At 41.6% G+C, this 16109-nt stretch overlaps 1 protein-coding gene across 6 annotated transcripts in view; it reads right to left on the reverse strand.

Moving 5' to 3' along the window:
* Positions 1 to 16109, reverse strand: part of ING4 (inhibitor of growth family member 4) — a 36290-nt gene that overhangs the window by 3585 nt on the left and 16596 nt on the right. For 4 of the 6 annotated variants that reach the window (XM_030535652.1, XM_030535662.1, XM_030535677.1 and 1 more), the window contains 3 exons: positions 770 to 841; positions 407 to 573; positions 25 to 139 (listed from right to left, as the gene is read on the reverse strand). In XM_030535652.1, the coding sequence (XP_030391512.1) occupies positions 25 to 139; positions 407 to 573; positions 770 to 841 (354 nt within the window). Of the gene's footprint in view, positions 1 to 24; positions 140 to 406; positions 574 to 769; positions 842 to 7038; positions 7079 to 7310; positions 7337 to 16109 lie in introns of all 6 variants that reach the window. The other 2 variants (XM_030535643.1, XM_030535634.1) reach the window with 1 other exon arrangement.

The raw sequence follows: 16109 nt of genomic DNA on the forward strand, positions 1-16109 counted from the left end.
TTGTGGCAGGGCCCTGGGACTCACTTTTCTTGCCCTTGCTGGAGGAGCTGTCGTAGTCACTCGACTCAATCTGCTTCTCCTTCAAGTCAGCTTCAAAACGGGCAAGGTCCGTGTCTAGCCGCCGGATGTGCTTATCCACCTGCAGGTATGACGGTAAGCAAAAGCATTATTAGGGGATGGAATCCTGAAGGGCCTAGAAAGGACAGGGGATGGGACTTCAGCAGAGAGGAAACTGTAGGTGATGCCTACAAGGGAAACAGGGATCCATGCTGGGGCTGGAGCAAAATATTTCCAAATGCTTTAAAACCCCATCCAGTACCAGTACCAGGATGCAGTGAGTCGTGACTCCCAGCCCTTCATGCTATAACCCTTAGATACCACTCTGCTCCCCCTCTCTCCTTCATACCATCTCATAGGTCTGCATGGCCAGCTGCACTTTGTCATCCCCGAACTCCTTGCATTTCCCATAGGCCTCCTGAATTTGCTTGAGAAGCCCCAGTTTTTCCTCCGAAGAAAGAGTCCGTGCATTGCTGATATACTCCGTGGCCAGTTTATCAATCTCTGACTTGAGGTCTGAAACAAGACCGGATTCAGGGTCAAAAATATCCCAGTGTCCTCTGCTAGGAAGGGCAGATCTGAACAGTTGCAGGCTCCCTCCTCTGCCCTGTTGTCACACCACCACCACCTGCAAGGAAATGAAGAGCAGGCCAGCTGCAGGCTCCTTGCCTACTCACGGCACATTTCTCTGGGCCTCATTCCTGACACTTACCTTCTGTTCGCTGGTCTAGATCTCGCATGAGTTGGAAATTTCTCTGCAATTCAAATGGCAGGTTCTCAATGCCTGGAGAGAGAGGTAAATACACAGAGGGGTCAGGTCCCTGTCTCTGTTTGCCCCATTAAACATTTATAATAACCAGATACAGCACTGAACATCCTTTAATTTCTCTGTCAGTCCAACTCTGATGTAATCCAGCAGCTGTTCTCTAAAACGTCAATGATTCAATCTTGAGCTCATGGAAAGCTCTGGTGGGGTTCACAGACAGGGTCATTATTTTAGTAAATCTTTTTGGGGTCCACTAAGTTGGCACTATCTCCAACTTCCCATCAATGTAGACATTAATTGGCTAATTTCTTGCAGGTATCATGGAAAAGGTGGGTCAGGAGAAGGAGAGGGTAGTGGTCCTGATCAGAGCAAGGAGGCCATTCCACGCATAAGATGCAGCATGAGAAAAGGTATGGGGTTGTTTATGGAAGAATCTGACAACTATACAATGGTAGTGGTAGCAAAAAAGGAAAGCTCATGAGGGACGAAGCTGTGCAGTGACTTAAAGGAGAGGACAAAAAGCTTGAACATGATATGGAGGAAAAAGAAGAACCAGTGGATTCAAAGGTGATTTGGGGATGATAGTCAGACCAGGAGGCCAGAAAGATAATCTTAGTGGCTGCATGTTGAATGGATTGAAGGTAAGTGGTCTATGTGTCCAGGGAGTCTTAAAGGAAGAAGTCACAGTAATCAAGTTTATAGATATGGGGCTGTGCAAGAGTTCTGCTGAGGGAGCAGAGGGAAAAGATACAAACTTAGAAATATTATGGAAGCAGCAGCAATATTTGGCCTGGATGTAATTCAAATATGCATGCACCGGAAGCACAGGTCCTTCCTTGTCAGTAAAGATAAATGAGATTTCTCTTATTGTAAGATGTACAGGACCTAGGAGAACATAGGTGAAAAATACTGATTCAATCCAGTACAAGGCACTGACAACCCAGACCACACTAGTCAGTTTGCTACAACATGATATAGAATCACAGACATGCAGGATTGGAAGGAAGCTCAATAGGTCATCTAGCCCAGTCCCTTGCACTCAAGGCAGGACCACATAACAACTAAACCAGTGGTTTTCAACCTTTTTTCATTTGCGGACCCCTAAAAAAATGCAAAAGGAGGTGCGACCCCTTTGGAAAACTTAGACAGTCTGCAGACACCAGGGGTTCATGGACCACAGGTTGAAAACCACTGAACTAGACCATTCCTGACAGGTGTTTGTCTAAACTGCTCTTAGAAACCTCCAATGATGGAGATGCCACAACCTCCCTAGGCAATTTGTTCCAGTGCTTAACTATCCAGACGGTTAGGAAGTTTTTCATAATATCCAACCTAAACCTCCCTTGCTGCAATTTAAGCCCATCACTTCTTATCCTATCCTCAGAAGTAAACAATTTTTCACTCTCCTCCATTTAACAGCCTTTTATGTACTTGAAAACTTAAGTCCTCTCTCAGTCTTCTCTTTTCTAGACTAAACAAACCCAGTTTTTTCAGTCTTTCCTCATAAGTCATGTTTTCTAAACCTTTAATCATTTTTGCTGCTCTCCTCTGGACTTTCTCCAATTTGTCCACATCTTTCCTGAAATGTGGCACCCAGAACTCAACACAATATTCCAGTTAAGACCTCATCAGCGTGGAGTGGAGTGGAAGAACTACTTATCATGTCTTGCTTACAACGCTCCTGCTAATACACCCCAAAATTATGTTTGCTTTTTTGGCAACAGTGTTATACTGTTCACTCATATTTATCTTATGATCCACCATAACCCCCAGATCTCTTTCTACAGTACTCCTTACTAGACAATCATTTCCCATTTTGCATGTGTGCAGTTGATTGTTCCTTCCTAAGTGGAGTACTTTGCATTTCTTCTTATTGAATTTCATCCTATTTACTTCAGACCATTTCTCCAGATCAATTTTAATCCTACCCTCCAAAGCACCTGCAACCCCTCCCAGCCTGGTATCATCCGTAAACTTTACATGTGTACTCTCTCTGCCATTATCTAAATCATTTACAAAGATATTGAAAAGAACTGGATCTAGGACCGATCGCTGCAGGACCCCACTCTATATGCGCTTCCAGCTTGACTGTGAACTGCTGATAACTACTCTCTGGGAATTTTTCAATCAGTTAGGCACTCACCTTATAACTGCTTCATCTAGGCTGTATTATGCTAGTTTGTTTATGAGAAGGTCTAGCAAGATAGTAACAACAATCCCAGTAAAGTGAAGATATACTACATCTACCACATCTGCCCTATTCATAAGGCTTATTACCCTGTGAAAGAAAGCTATTAGATTGGTTTGACATGATTTGTTCTTGATAAATCCATATCGACTGTTACTTATCACTTTATTATCTTCTAGGTGTTTACAAATTGATTACTTGATTATTTGTTCTATTATCTTTCCAGGTACTGAAGATGAATGGTCTGTAATTCAATGGGTTGTCCTTATTCCCCTTTTTATAGATTGACACTATATTTGCCCTCTTCCAGTCCTCTGGAATCTCTCCCATCTTTCACAAGTTTTCAAAGATAATCACTAAGGAGATATTTGAATCATTAGTCAGCTCCTTCAGTATTCTAGGATGTATTCATCAGGTCCTGCTGACTTGAATACATCTAACTTGTCTAAGACATCTAACACGCCAATCCTAAAACTATTTTACATTAAATAAATAATAGTGCTTTTCATACAACCAACTCAAAGCACTGACGTGCTTAAAGTGCCACAAAGAAGGATTAATTTCCCCATTTTACAGATGGGAAAATGGAGGCAGAGATAGGAAGAGACTTGTCCAAGGTCATAGAGCAACTCGGGGTAAAGCTGGGAATAGAACACAGGAATCTTGACTCCAAGTCCCCTGCTCTTTAGTCTATTCTGCCTGCTACATTATAATGTAATTCAGTTCTCTCTCTCCAGCTCCTGGAAGTTCTGAAACACAACGTACATTTTAACTGCGATTAATCAACAGCCCTAGTAAGAAGTAACACTGAAAAAGAATAATTAAATAGTGACTTGAGTCTTGCAGCATGTTTGTTACTGTAATAAGATTTGGTAGTTAACTCATGCGATTAACTAAAAAAATTAACTGCGATTTAAAAAAATTAATTGTGATTAATCACACTGTTAAACAATAGAATACCAACTGAAATTTATTAAATATTTTTGGATGTTTTTCTACATTTCCAAATAAATATATTGATTTCTATTACAACACAGAATACAAAGTGTACAGTGTTCACTTTACATTATTTTTTATTACAAATATTCACAATGTAAAAATGATAAACAAAAGAAACAGTATTTTTCTATTCGCCTCATACAAGTACTGCTGTGCAATTTCTTTATTGTGAAAGTGTAACTTACGAATGCAGATTTTGTCATGTAACTGCACTCAAAAACAAAACGATGTAAAACTTTTGAGCCTACAAGTCTAAACAGTTTTACTTCTTGTTCAGCAAATTGCTAAGACAAACAAGATTGTTTACATTTACGGGAGACACTGCTGATTGCTTCTTATTTACAATGTCACCTGAAAGTGTGAACAGGTGTTTGCATGACACTTTTGTAGCCACATGCCAAATAGGCTAAACATTCATATGCCCCTTTATGCTTTGGCCACCATTCCAGAAGCTGACCTGCTTCCATGCTGATGATGCTCATTAAAAAAATGCATTCATTAAATTTGCAACTGAACTCCTTCGGGGAGAATTGTATGTCTCCTGGTTTGTTTTACCCATTTCATGTTACAGCAGTCTTGGAGGATGACCCAGCACGTTTGTTTTAAGAACATTTTCACAGAAGATTTGACAAAATGCAAACAAGGTGCCAATGCAAGATTTCTAAGGACAGATACAGCATTCGACCCAAGGTTTAAGAATCTGAAGTGCCTTCCAAAATTTGAGAGGGACGAGGTGTGGAGAATGCTTTCAGATGTTTTAAAAGAGCAACACTCCGATGTGGAAACTACAGAACCCGAACCACCAAAAAAGAAAAGCCATCTTCTGCTGGTGGCATCTGACTCAGATGATGAAAATGAACATGCGTTGGTCCGCTCTGCTTTGGACTGTTATCGAGCAGAACCCGTCATCAGCATGGACACATATTCTGGAATGGTAGTTGAAGCATGTAGGGACATATGAATCTTGAGCTCATCTGGCACGTAAATATCTTGCGATGCTGGCTACAACAGTGTCATGCGAATGCCTGTTTTCACTTTCAGGTGACATTGTAAACAAGACGTGGGCAGCATTATCTCCTGCAAATTGTAACCAAAACTTGTTTATCTGAGTGATTGGCTGAAGTACAACTGAGTAGAGTTGTAGGTTCTAAAGACTTACATTGTTTTATTTTTGAATGCAGTTATTTTTTGTACATGATTCTACATTTGTAAGTTCAACTTTCATTATAAAGAGCACTACAGCACTTGTATTAGGTGAATTTAAATATACTATTTCTTTTGTTTTTACAGTGCAAATATTTGTAATCAAAAATATAAAGTGAGCACAGTACACTTTGTATTCTGTGTTGTAACTGAAATCGATATATTTGAAAATGTAGAAAATATCCAAAAATGTTTAAATAAATGGCATTCTAATATTGTTTAACAATGTGATTAATCTTTTTTAATCGTTAGACAGCCCTATTTCTTACCCATAGCCAGAGAGACATGTTGGGGGAAAAAAGCCCACTTTCTTCTGTGACTGGACAAAAGACTGAGTTTTATTGCATGCAGCACAGTGATCCAGGCACTCACGACCATCAGGTTTGATTACTGTTATCCCTATCTAGGAATGAAATCACCTGACCTGAAAAAAAATCCAATTGGTACAAAATGCAGCAACTTTTGTGCACAGCAACACAGGACACCATGTAAACATCTCCATTTTCTGCACTGGATCTCCACTGAATTCAGAATCTGGATCAAGGTCTCCATTCTGATATTCAAAGCCCTCTACAGGATTGGTCACAGGAACATGACAGAGTGCCCCCCCTTCCATGACCATGCGTCCCCACAACAGAAATAATCAGAACTAAAACAATTAAGCTGCCAACTATGGAGGAAGGCTTGTGAATACAAAAGACAGACTTCTCAAAAAAACTGGACCCAAACTATGCAACTCACTCTGGCAAGAGATAAGAATGACTACAGCTGACTTGGGCATGCAGGGCTCAGGCTGCAGGGCTGTAAAAGTGCTGTGTAAACATTAGATCTAGTGCGGGGAAAACAGGCTCTGGGCCCTCCCTGCTCACAGGGTCCCAGAACTCAGGCCCAAGCCCAAACCATCTAAACCACAATTTTGCAGCCCTGTGAGCCCAAGTCAGCTGACCTGGTGCAACCGTGGGTGTTTAATTGCTGTGTAGACATACCCACTGTGTTCAAAACCTGTTTCTTCAACCTCAATTTCATCATGCAGACACAAAAACAACCACTTGCACACAAGCAAACATCCTTAAGAACAGAGCAAAGTATTTCTTCTAAAGGCTGGGAAGGAACAGAGAGGGAATTTGTTACTATTATTTCTATTTTAAATAGTTAGGAGAGGCTCAGCTACTATGGGCCATTTAAGTATCTAGATAGAAGGAAAAGTTTTCATGATATTATCCCAAATATTACATATAAACAAGGTGGGGTTGGGGGGTGGAGGACTACATTAAAAGAAAGATAATATTGCACAGTCAAGCATTCAAAAGTTGGGAAAAGCCAGACTTAAGATTGCCTCTGTTACCTCAGTCTATCCTCTTTGTACATACGTGTTATGCCACAGTCTTTAATTACATGATCACATACTATTTGTCCCACAAAATGCTTGCCTCATTCATTGCACAGGACGGACAGTGCTCACTGAATGGATTCTTTTCATCCTCATTTAATGTGTGGCCCAGGCCTTGTTTACTGCACATTAGTTAAATTATGTTTTAAATACAGAATTATTAATTTCCTCATGGGCTTTTCTACAGTGCTCATCATTGAGTGCTTCACAATGTATCTTCACCACACTGCTGTCAGATAGGGAGGTATTATAATTGCCATTCTACAGATCGGGAACTGAGGTTCAGAGAAATTAAGGACAAATGGTATCCATTCATTTTGGGTGCTCAATTTGAGACACCCAGAGCCTGGTACATCAATCACAATACTTAGCATTTTTATAGCACTTTATATGTTCAAAGCACAGCTCCCATTGACTTCAGCTGCAAGTGCTTACCACATGTGTAAATGAGACCCCAGGATCTCAAGTTGGGCACCTAGAAAATGAAGGACACATAATTAGTGACCACCTGTGAAAAGTCTTAATTTAATTACACAGGAACTCCGTGGCAGAGACAAGAATAGAATCCAATGACTAAACCGTAAGACCATCCTTTTGTCTTCCTGAAATCCACTGCCTTCCAACTTCTGTAACAAATGAGGCAGGGGTGCTACAGACAACAATCTCATTCACTAGACAACCCTGGTCCATTCCCAGAGGAGACTCACCCTGTGCAATGAATGATGGAGGGATCCTGTGGAAAAAATTACATGATCCTGTAATTAAAGACTGTATCATAATGTATACACACACAGTTGAATTAAGATGTGCATGAGCAATCTTAATTCTGATATTTCCTCTTAGAGGGTGTGACTTTGCAACCTTAATGTTTTTCAATTAACGTCTTAGTTTAACACTGCAAACTTAAAAAACAAATCTTCTATCATGAGAAACCATACTGACCCCTCTAACGCATCATCAACAAGGTTGGAAGCTTTAGATCCACAGCACAGACCCTTTACTACTTGAGCTAATGGAGTAACTGGTAGCAGCGATAGGCATTTATGCTCTGTGTGAACTAACAATAGTAGAGTGATACACACCCTTAGCAAATAGCTGTGAAACCTACTAGCAAACAGTTGAGACTCAAAAATCCTGGATTTTACCCTAAGTTCTAGAAAGGAGGCCCCTTTAGTGATGCTAGACCTTTATTTCCCAGTGTTCCTATCACTTGCCACCTTCTGTCCCTGATCTTGGCATATACCCTTTTGCAGTCCATTTCTCTGCCCTGCCCCCCAACACCATTCATTCCTGTCTTCCCTTCGCAGCCAGTCTATTCCCTCTGCTGTCCGTCTTTGTCCTCCACCCCTCTGTATTCCAATCAAGCTGATCCTCCTTCTCTCTCATCTTGCTTGCTGGACCCCCTGGTTGTGAAGTGTTAAGATCACAGGAGAGACAGTCTCCCTTCTCTCAGTCTCTTGGTAGTCCCCTGACCATTGGGATGAGTAATTGCACAGAAAGTCCTGTTCAGACCCTGCAATTATGGGCTTGAGCATTCTCAGCACAGATGGAACCTGCAGATAATTTAGCTGCCAAACTCAAATATGCATGTGTGAAGAGAAAGTTATTCACCTTGTGCAGTAACAATGGTTCTTCAAGATGTGGCCTCATGTGGGTGCCCAACTGTAGGTGTGCTTGTGTCCCTGCACTGCTGATCGGAGAGCTTTTTGGTAGCAGTGTCAATTTGGCCTGCACATGCACTGAAAGCCACCAGGAAGGCTATTTTCATCACAGATATGTGAGCAAACAAGTAGCTACACGTTAAAAGAGGTCTAGTCAGGCCTTTCAACACTAGGTTCAGCTCCCACGTAGAGGTGGGATGTCTCCCATTCATGGTTGTGTGGGAATTTGTAACTGCAACTGTCCGCTATTGAGTTTTGTACTCCTGGAAGGTTGATAGTGTGATAGTGTGGGAACTGCACCAATTCCATAACTTTAGTGCTTCTGAGCAGAGGGAGGGCAACCTTTTTCCTTCCTGCCAATTTATGTAATATATACATGCTATGTTGTCTGTTAAGACTCTTGTTTGTGTTCTCTTAATCGGTGGGAGGAAATGGGTACAGGCATTCCTGACTGCCCTGAGTTCGAGGAGGTTGATGTGGAAGGATATCTCCGTGGATGACCATTTTCCTAATATTTTTAGGTGGTTTAAATGTGCGCCCCATCCTATAAGGGATGAGTCAGTGGTAAGTAGTAATGATGGGAAAGTTTGCTAACATCTGCTGCATTTTTTCACCAGTCCAGGGAGTTTTTGACCTTGGTAGTTAGTGACAGAGGTAAGTCTAATATGTCTCTGCTCAGTCTGTAGACTTAGCTGAACCACATCAGGCAGCATTGCAGTTGAAGTTTGGCATGAGGTATCACCTCTGTGCCTGCTGCCATATGCCCCAGGACGTGGAGGCAGTGTGTTGCTGATATTTGAGGGCTGGTTTGTACTGATTGAGCATGGCCAAAGTGTGGAACCTGTGTTGTGACAGGAGTTCTTTGGCCTGTAACAAATTGAGGTCAGCCCCTACAAACTCTAGGCATTGTACAGCGGAAAAGGTTGATTTTTGGACATTGATCTGTAGACCCAGTTCCATGAACAGGTCTACTGTGGTTTTGATAACCAGCTGAGTTTCATCAAAGGAGCCAGCCCTGAGGAGGCAGTCATCCAGATAGGGGTAAGATCATGATCCCCGGGACCCCCCCATGATCAAGGTGAGCTACCTCTAGAGAGAGGATTTTGGACAATACTCTGGGAGCCGATGATAGCCCAAAGGGGAATACTCTGTACTGGTAGTGGCCCTGTCCTAGGGAAAATCTGAGGAATGGAAGATTGAAATATGAAAACAAGGTCAAGGGCTGAAAACCAGTCTCCCTGTTCCAAAGCTGGAATAATCATTGCTAGAGTGATCATCTTGAATTTCTGGGCCTTGACAAACTTGTGAGTGCTCTGAGGTCTAGTACAGGTCTCCCCTCTTCTTGGGTATCAGGAAATAATGATAGCAAAAACCTTCACCTCATAGATGTTGAGATACTGGTTCTATGGCCCCTAACAAGAGAACGTGATCTATTTCTTGCCGTAGAAAACTCTCATGAGAAGGGTCCCCGAAGAGGTACGGGGAAGGGAGTTAAACTGAATGGAGTGGATGATTTTCAGGACCCATCAGTTTTATGTTTTATGTTCCCAGGTGCTGTGAAACGAGGCAAGTCAGTAGCCAAATGAGTGAGACGGGTTGGTCAACTACAGCGGTTGAGAAAAGTGGTCTGTCAACGCCTCAACCAACACATCAAAACTGATGTTTTGAGGTAGACAGTTGCAATGTGGAGGGCTGTGGGCCTAATGTCTTACATGTGGAAAATCTTGACTTCTCTCTCTGAGGCTTGTAAAAACATTGAGTTGGGAATTGTGAAGTGGGGGATTTATGTTGAGGTTGCAGACTAAACTCTCTCTTTTGTCCGGGAGTAAAGATTCCTAACTAGTGAGAGTGGCCCTGGAATCTTTCAGGGTATAGAAAGATGCATCAGTCTTTTCAGAGAACAATTTGGTGCCTTCAAAGGGAAGGTCTTCAACTGTCATCTGCACTTCCTTAAGGAAGCCAAATAGGTGAAACCAAAACACTTGCCGCATAACAACTGCAGTGGAGATGGACCAGCCTGCTTGTCGGCTGCATCAGGGGCTGACTGGAGCGTTGTTTTGGCTACTACTTGTCCCTCGTGGATAATAGCTCGGAACGGGTCGCAGTGTGACTTTGGAAGTTGATCAATAAAGGTGTTGAGCTTTATATAATTGGCAGTCATATTTCACCATTAAAGCTTGATAATTTGCAATTCTAAACTGCAATGTGGCAGAGAAGTAGGCCTTTCTCCCGAAGAGGTCCAGGCATTTCCAATCCCTATCATAGGGGGTGGATCTCATTTGGAATGGCCATGTGGGCTCCCATATGGGAAAAACAGGGATAAAGAGATGTCATATTGGAAGCAGAGGAAAACAATTATTAAAATAATCAGACAATGAACAGGTTCTACAGAAATTAAGCATGTTAAAGCACATAGCACCCCATCCAACATGGAAGGATACTAAAAAAAGCACAAGTTGCCGAGTTGAATCTAGGAAAAGGTGAGACTGAAGTGGTGACCTGATCTCAACGGGGGAACAGAGTAAGGTCGGATAGCATACAAGATGACCCAAAGGGGAAATCAGACAGTCAACAATCTACAAAACAAAGTATTTTTGTACTGGGAATTGGTAGAACAGAATATAGCAGGAGTGGAAGGAAAATGGGAAGTAAAGAAAGAAGAGATGACAGTAGCAAAACAGGGATAACAGGAAAAGTGGGTACCTAAAAGTAGAGTAGGGAACAAATAATTAGATTTGCTCATGAACAAGGCATTTTGGGCGAAAAAGAATATTAGTGCAGGTAAAAAGAGCAATGTGGTGTCCAGGAATGAGAATTCAGATGGAAGATTTTTGTCACAGGTGCTTGGGATTAATTTGTGCACAAACCAAAAGCTGAAAAGAGAGGGCAGTGAGATATCAGCCTGACACTACAGGTCTATGTGATTGCAAATGGATTACATTGGATTTCTAAAAAAAAAACTCCCACAGGAAAGAAATATTGCTTAGTAGTAACAGATAACTTCTCAGGCTGGGTTGAAATGATCTCTATCTCCGATAATAAAGCTCAAACTAGAGTTAAGGTTCTGTGGACATGGCTTTCCCTGCTATTTTGGTGACCACAAGAGCTCTGGGACAACCAGGAAGCAAGTACACCCCTTCTGAGTTAATGACAGGCAAGTTTTGTTAACACCAAGCAGGCAAATGCTGGAATGGGTGCAGAGAACAGTATGGGTGGCAAACTTGATACAAACAATAGAAGAAATTTGGGCAGAAGAAAATCAGCATAGACAAAGAAAAGCAGAAGGGACAAATGGGGTATCAATGGAAAATAGGGGACAAGATGATGCTTAGGGAATTGATGACGAAAGGAAAGATGAAACTAAGATGGAGCAGACCATTCCCTGTCAGATCTGTAGCTAGCCCCACGGCCGTCTTGGTAGTCACTCCAAAAGGAGATGTTTGGAGACACTTTGACCAAATTAGATTGAACATTTCAGGGCATGGAAACAGAAGTAGAAGAAATGATGCCAAGCAAAATATGGTCTCCCGACTTTTTGAAATACAAATAGATGTGTTAGGCACCATTAAAGCGCTTGTAAAATGGAGTGAGGGTAAGTGTTGCTGTGGTGACTTATAACAGATAGGAACACTGGTTGCTTGGCTGTTCATAAATTCTGTAAGTACCCTGACAGGGTGGATAAAAATAAATGATTTTTTATTTAAATCGGATTTTTTTTGTTAAAATGCTTTTTGAGGGTAAAACCTATCTAAAGATAGTTATAATTAAGATACATTATAGCTCAAAAAAATCCCTAATTCTATAGTATGAGACAATATAGTCATGTAATGTTTAAGAAAAGTTTTGTAAATGAGTTCCAATAGTTCATGGATTAGGTACCCAATCTTATGGGATTCCAGGGGCTTCTGTATAGATTATTTAGGTTAATCTTTCTATCTACCCAATGGGACTCAGTGCTCAGTCTAGAAGAGAACATCAGAGATGCTTAGGTTTGCGGTTCTCAAACTGTGGATTTGAGTCTCCAGAGATAACATCCTTGTTAACAGCAAAAATGTTTTAAAATAAAAACAAACATGTGTGAGAAATAACGGACCACAACTCTATTGTCCCTCTGCAAATTTATGTACACAGAGTCAATCCCTTACCTCTCTCTAAAAGTGCAAAGTTTCAAAAAGTTCAATGAACAGAAGATCATTGGGGGTGGAATAGATCTGGACAAGGAGAAGAGGTCTGGAGATAAATGTGAGAAGGGAGGGAAAGGCAGCAGAAACGAAAGTGAAACTGTTTGAGCAGCATATTCCAGAAGTCTTGAGGTCTTTCTGAGTGTAGTCATCATTGATTTGAGATCTACCATACCATTCTCTCACTACAAGGGAAAACCTATAATGGCAGCAGACCATAAAAGAGAGCCAGTCTGGGAATATTTTAATGAAGTTCCTCTACCTGTGAGTAAGACAGGCATATGTGCAAAATGCAAACACTGCAACAAAGAAATGCAAGGCCTGATTGCCAGAATGAAACATCATTTGAAATGTTCCTTCTCAGGAGGAAGCTGCGTTGAAGATGATAAAAGGAACATGTCTGAACATGCAGGATCTTCAGGTTGGTAACAAACAACAAGAATGCACTTTTATGTAGAAATCCATGATTAAATCAAATCCACCCTGGTTCATTAGGAATGGTAATGAACACTTTTGAATGGGAGTTTGTGAACGAATGAGTCATGATACAGGGACACCATAATGGGGCTTGATTTAAAGGATGGGAAGTATCTAGAGAGAGATGTCCCCATGAACACGTACGTGCCTTGAAACATCTTACATTGGAGGTCAACAACATAGAACTGGACAAATTTGGACTAATATAACCCAACAGATGAAAGAACACAGGACTGTTACAACTTTTACTCCTGAACAAATGGAATGGCTGATCCCAGATGGTGATCATGGTTGCAGATGGATCCAAAATGGGTCCAGATTTTAGATTACTTTGATTTTATCTCCTGAGGATTGGGTTATAGATAGTCACTATCCAAACTGTTCCAAGTGGACTGCTGGGTATAAAACATATTGGTCTTGGGATTTAAAAAGAAGGGGAATGATTTAAAGGGATGCTGTGTGGGAAACATTTAACACTGCTCTGGGATTAGGAAATACCTAGTGTGTCTCTATTTTAAGGGAAAGAGTGAGAGACACCTTGGAACAATTGGCTAAGGCGGCCAACACAGGGGGACAATGGGAGGTAGCAGATGAAAAAATAGACCAGTCAGTAATAGAATTAAGTAAATTACTGAGAAATGCTGTTTTGGAAATTGTTAAACAAGTAAAAAACATTCATACTGGTTTATCCTGGGGGTGGGGGGTGAGTTTGTATGGAAGCATAGGGAATATTTGGAGAACAACGGAAAGATATCGTAGAACAAAGTAGTAAAGGTAATTGGCTAAAAGCATTGAATTAGGCATTAAAATATTAGCTTACATTAACAACATGTTCAAAGATACCTGGAAGGTAAAAATGCAAAAGCATACACTACACCAATGTATTCTCATCCTTTCAGGAATAGCCAATGGAAAGGTGCAAGAGGTATAACCCAGTTATATATCCTAGTGCTTGAGGAAATGAGATGAGATACTATGAAATAGTGCTAGAAGGAAATGGTTTGTAGTAGATCCCTGGAGAAGGATGGAAAAGAATAATAGGAGCCCAATGGAAATGGTGAACACAAACTGAAAAGGGAAATAGGAATTTAGAATGGAAAGGAGAGAACCTTACTATCAATTTGCAATGGAAAAGAGGTTGTTGGGGATTGTATTAAGTAAAATCAAAATTTATGTTGGCACCAGGAACTAAAAGGTAATGTAACAATAAAAAACCTGGACCCTGGAACGAGGAATGTGGTGTACATGTAGGAAAATAATTGACTTCCAATATGAACAGTACCAATGGCACCCTCAGGTAATCAAAACATATAACTCACCCCAGATTGATGCCACCAAATTTGGAAGAAAGTGGAGGGAATGATACAGATCGGGACATGGAAATACAAACATATCAGAGGACATTAAATCAGATAGAACAGATGACAGGCCTTGCAATAGGTGTAAAAGGTGCACTTGCTTCAAAACACAAGGTTATTGAAAAAGCTGTAAAGGATAGAGAATCTCAAATATGTGCCTGGTATGATATTGTATGTCATGGAACAGAGCGGAGTGGGACTGAATGGATAATTGTATTTTGGATTCTTGAAATAACAGTGTTATTTTTCCTGTGCATCTGTATTGGGTATCAAATATGCAAACTGTGTAAGAAAAGGCAAGCCTTAGAGGGACACTTTAAAATTCAATTACCAGATTATACAACTGAAGATCGCAAAATGACATTTTAACTTAAAAAGGAGACACATAGCCCAATAATTAATAGGTATAATTGGTGTGATTGGTGTAATTTGGTAACCTTTATTAATTGGATATTGAGTGGGGGATGGTTGGGATGGTGCTGAAGTATTAAGAATTGTGGTGGATAAAGCCTGGTAAATCTGAATTTCCTAGAGGATTCTGGGAACAGGATTCCCTTGGCATCAGATAGGATGTATGGAAATTTACTGAAAGTGCTGAAATTGCACTTGAGTGCTGACACAACTATGTACTCTGGATGTTTAACCAGGGGCTTTGTGTGTATTTGTGGTGATCTGGATGAACTATGGTCATGGTCAGTCATGTTCAAACAAATCACCCAGAAAACATAGAATCATAGAATATCAGGATTGGAAGGGACCTCAGGACGTCATCTAATCCAATCCCCTGCTCAAAGCAGGACCACGCCCCAACTAAATCATCCCAGCCAGGGTTTTGTCAAGCCTGACCTTAAAAACCTCTAAGGAAGGAGATTCCACCACCTCCCTAGGTAACCCATTCCAGTGCTTCACCACCCTCCTAGTTAAAAAGTTTTTCCTAATATCCAGCCTAAACCTCCCCCATTGCAATTTGAGACCAGTACTCCTTGTTCTGTCATCTGCTACCACTGAGAACAGTCTAGATCCAGCCTCTTTGGAATCCCCTTTCAGGTAGTTGAAAGCAGCTATCAAATCTCCCCTAATTCTTCTCTTCTGCAGACTAAACAATCCCAGTTCCCTCAGCTTCTTCTCATAAGTCATGTGTTCCAGCCCCCTCTAATCATTTTTGTTGCCCTCTGCTGGACTCTTTCCAATTTTTTCACATCCCTCTTGTAGTGTGGGGCCCAAAACTGGACACAGTACTCCAGATGAGGCCTCACCAACGTCAAATAGAGGGGAACGATCATGTCCCTCGATCTGCTGGCAATGCCCCTACATATGCAGCCCAAAATGCAGTTAGCCTTCTTGGTAACAAGGGCACACTGTTGACTCATATTCAGCTTCTCGTCCACTGTAACCCCTAGGTCCTCTTCTGCAGAACTGCTGCCTAGCCATTCGATCCCTAGTCTGTAGCAGAGCATGGGATTCTTCCATCCTAAGTGCAGGACTCTGCACTTGTCCTTGTTGAACCTCATCATGTTTCTTTTGGCCCAATCCTCTAATTTGTTTAGGTCCCTCTGTATCCTATCCCTACCCTCCAGCATATCTACCACACCTCCCAGTTTACTGTCATCTGCAAACTTGCTGAGAGTGCAGTCCATGCCATCCTCCAGATCAGGCCTGCACAACTTGTAAAGCGGCGAGGGCCACATTACTCCAAATACAGCTGAGGGCCGAAACCGCCCCAGCCCCCCGGAAACACCCATGCCTGCCCCGGCCCAGCAGAAACACTCCGCCCCAGCACCGCCCAGCCCTGCAGAAACAAACCCTCCTTTCCCAGTGCCGCCCCACCA

Source organism: Gopherus evgoodei, chromosome 1 (genome assembly GCF_007399415.2).
Source record: "Gopherus evgoodei ecotype Sinaloan lineage chromosome 1, rGopEvg1_v1.p, whole genome shotgun sequence".
Classification (NCBI taxonomy): Eukaryota; Metazoa; Chordata; order Testudines; family Testudinidae; genus Gopherus; species Gopherus evgoodei.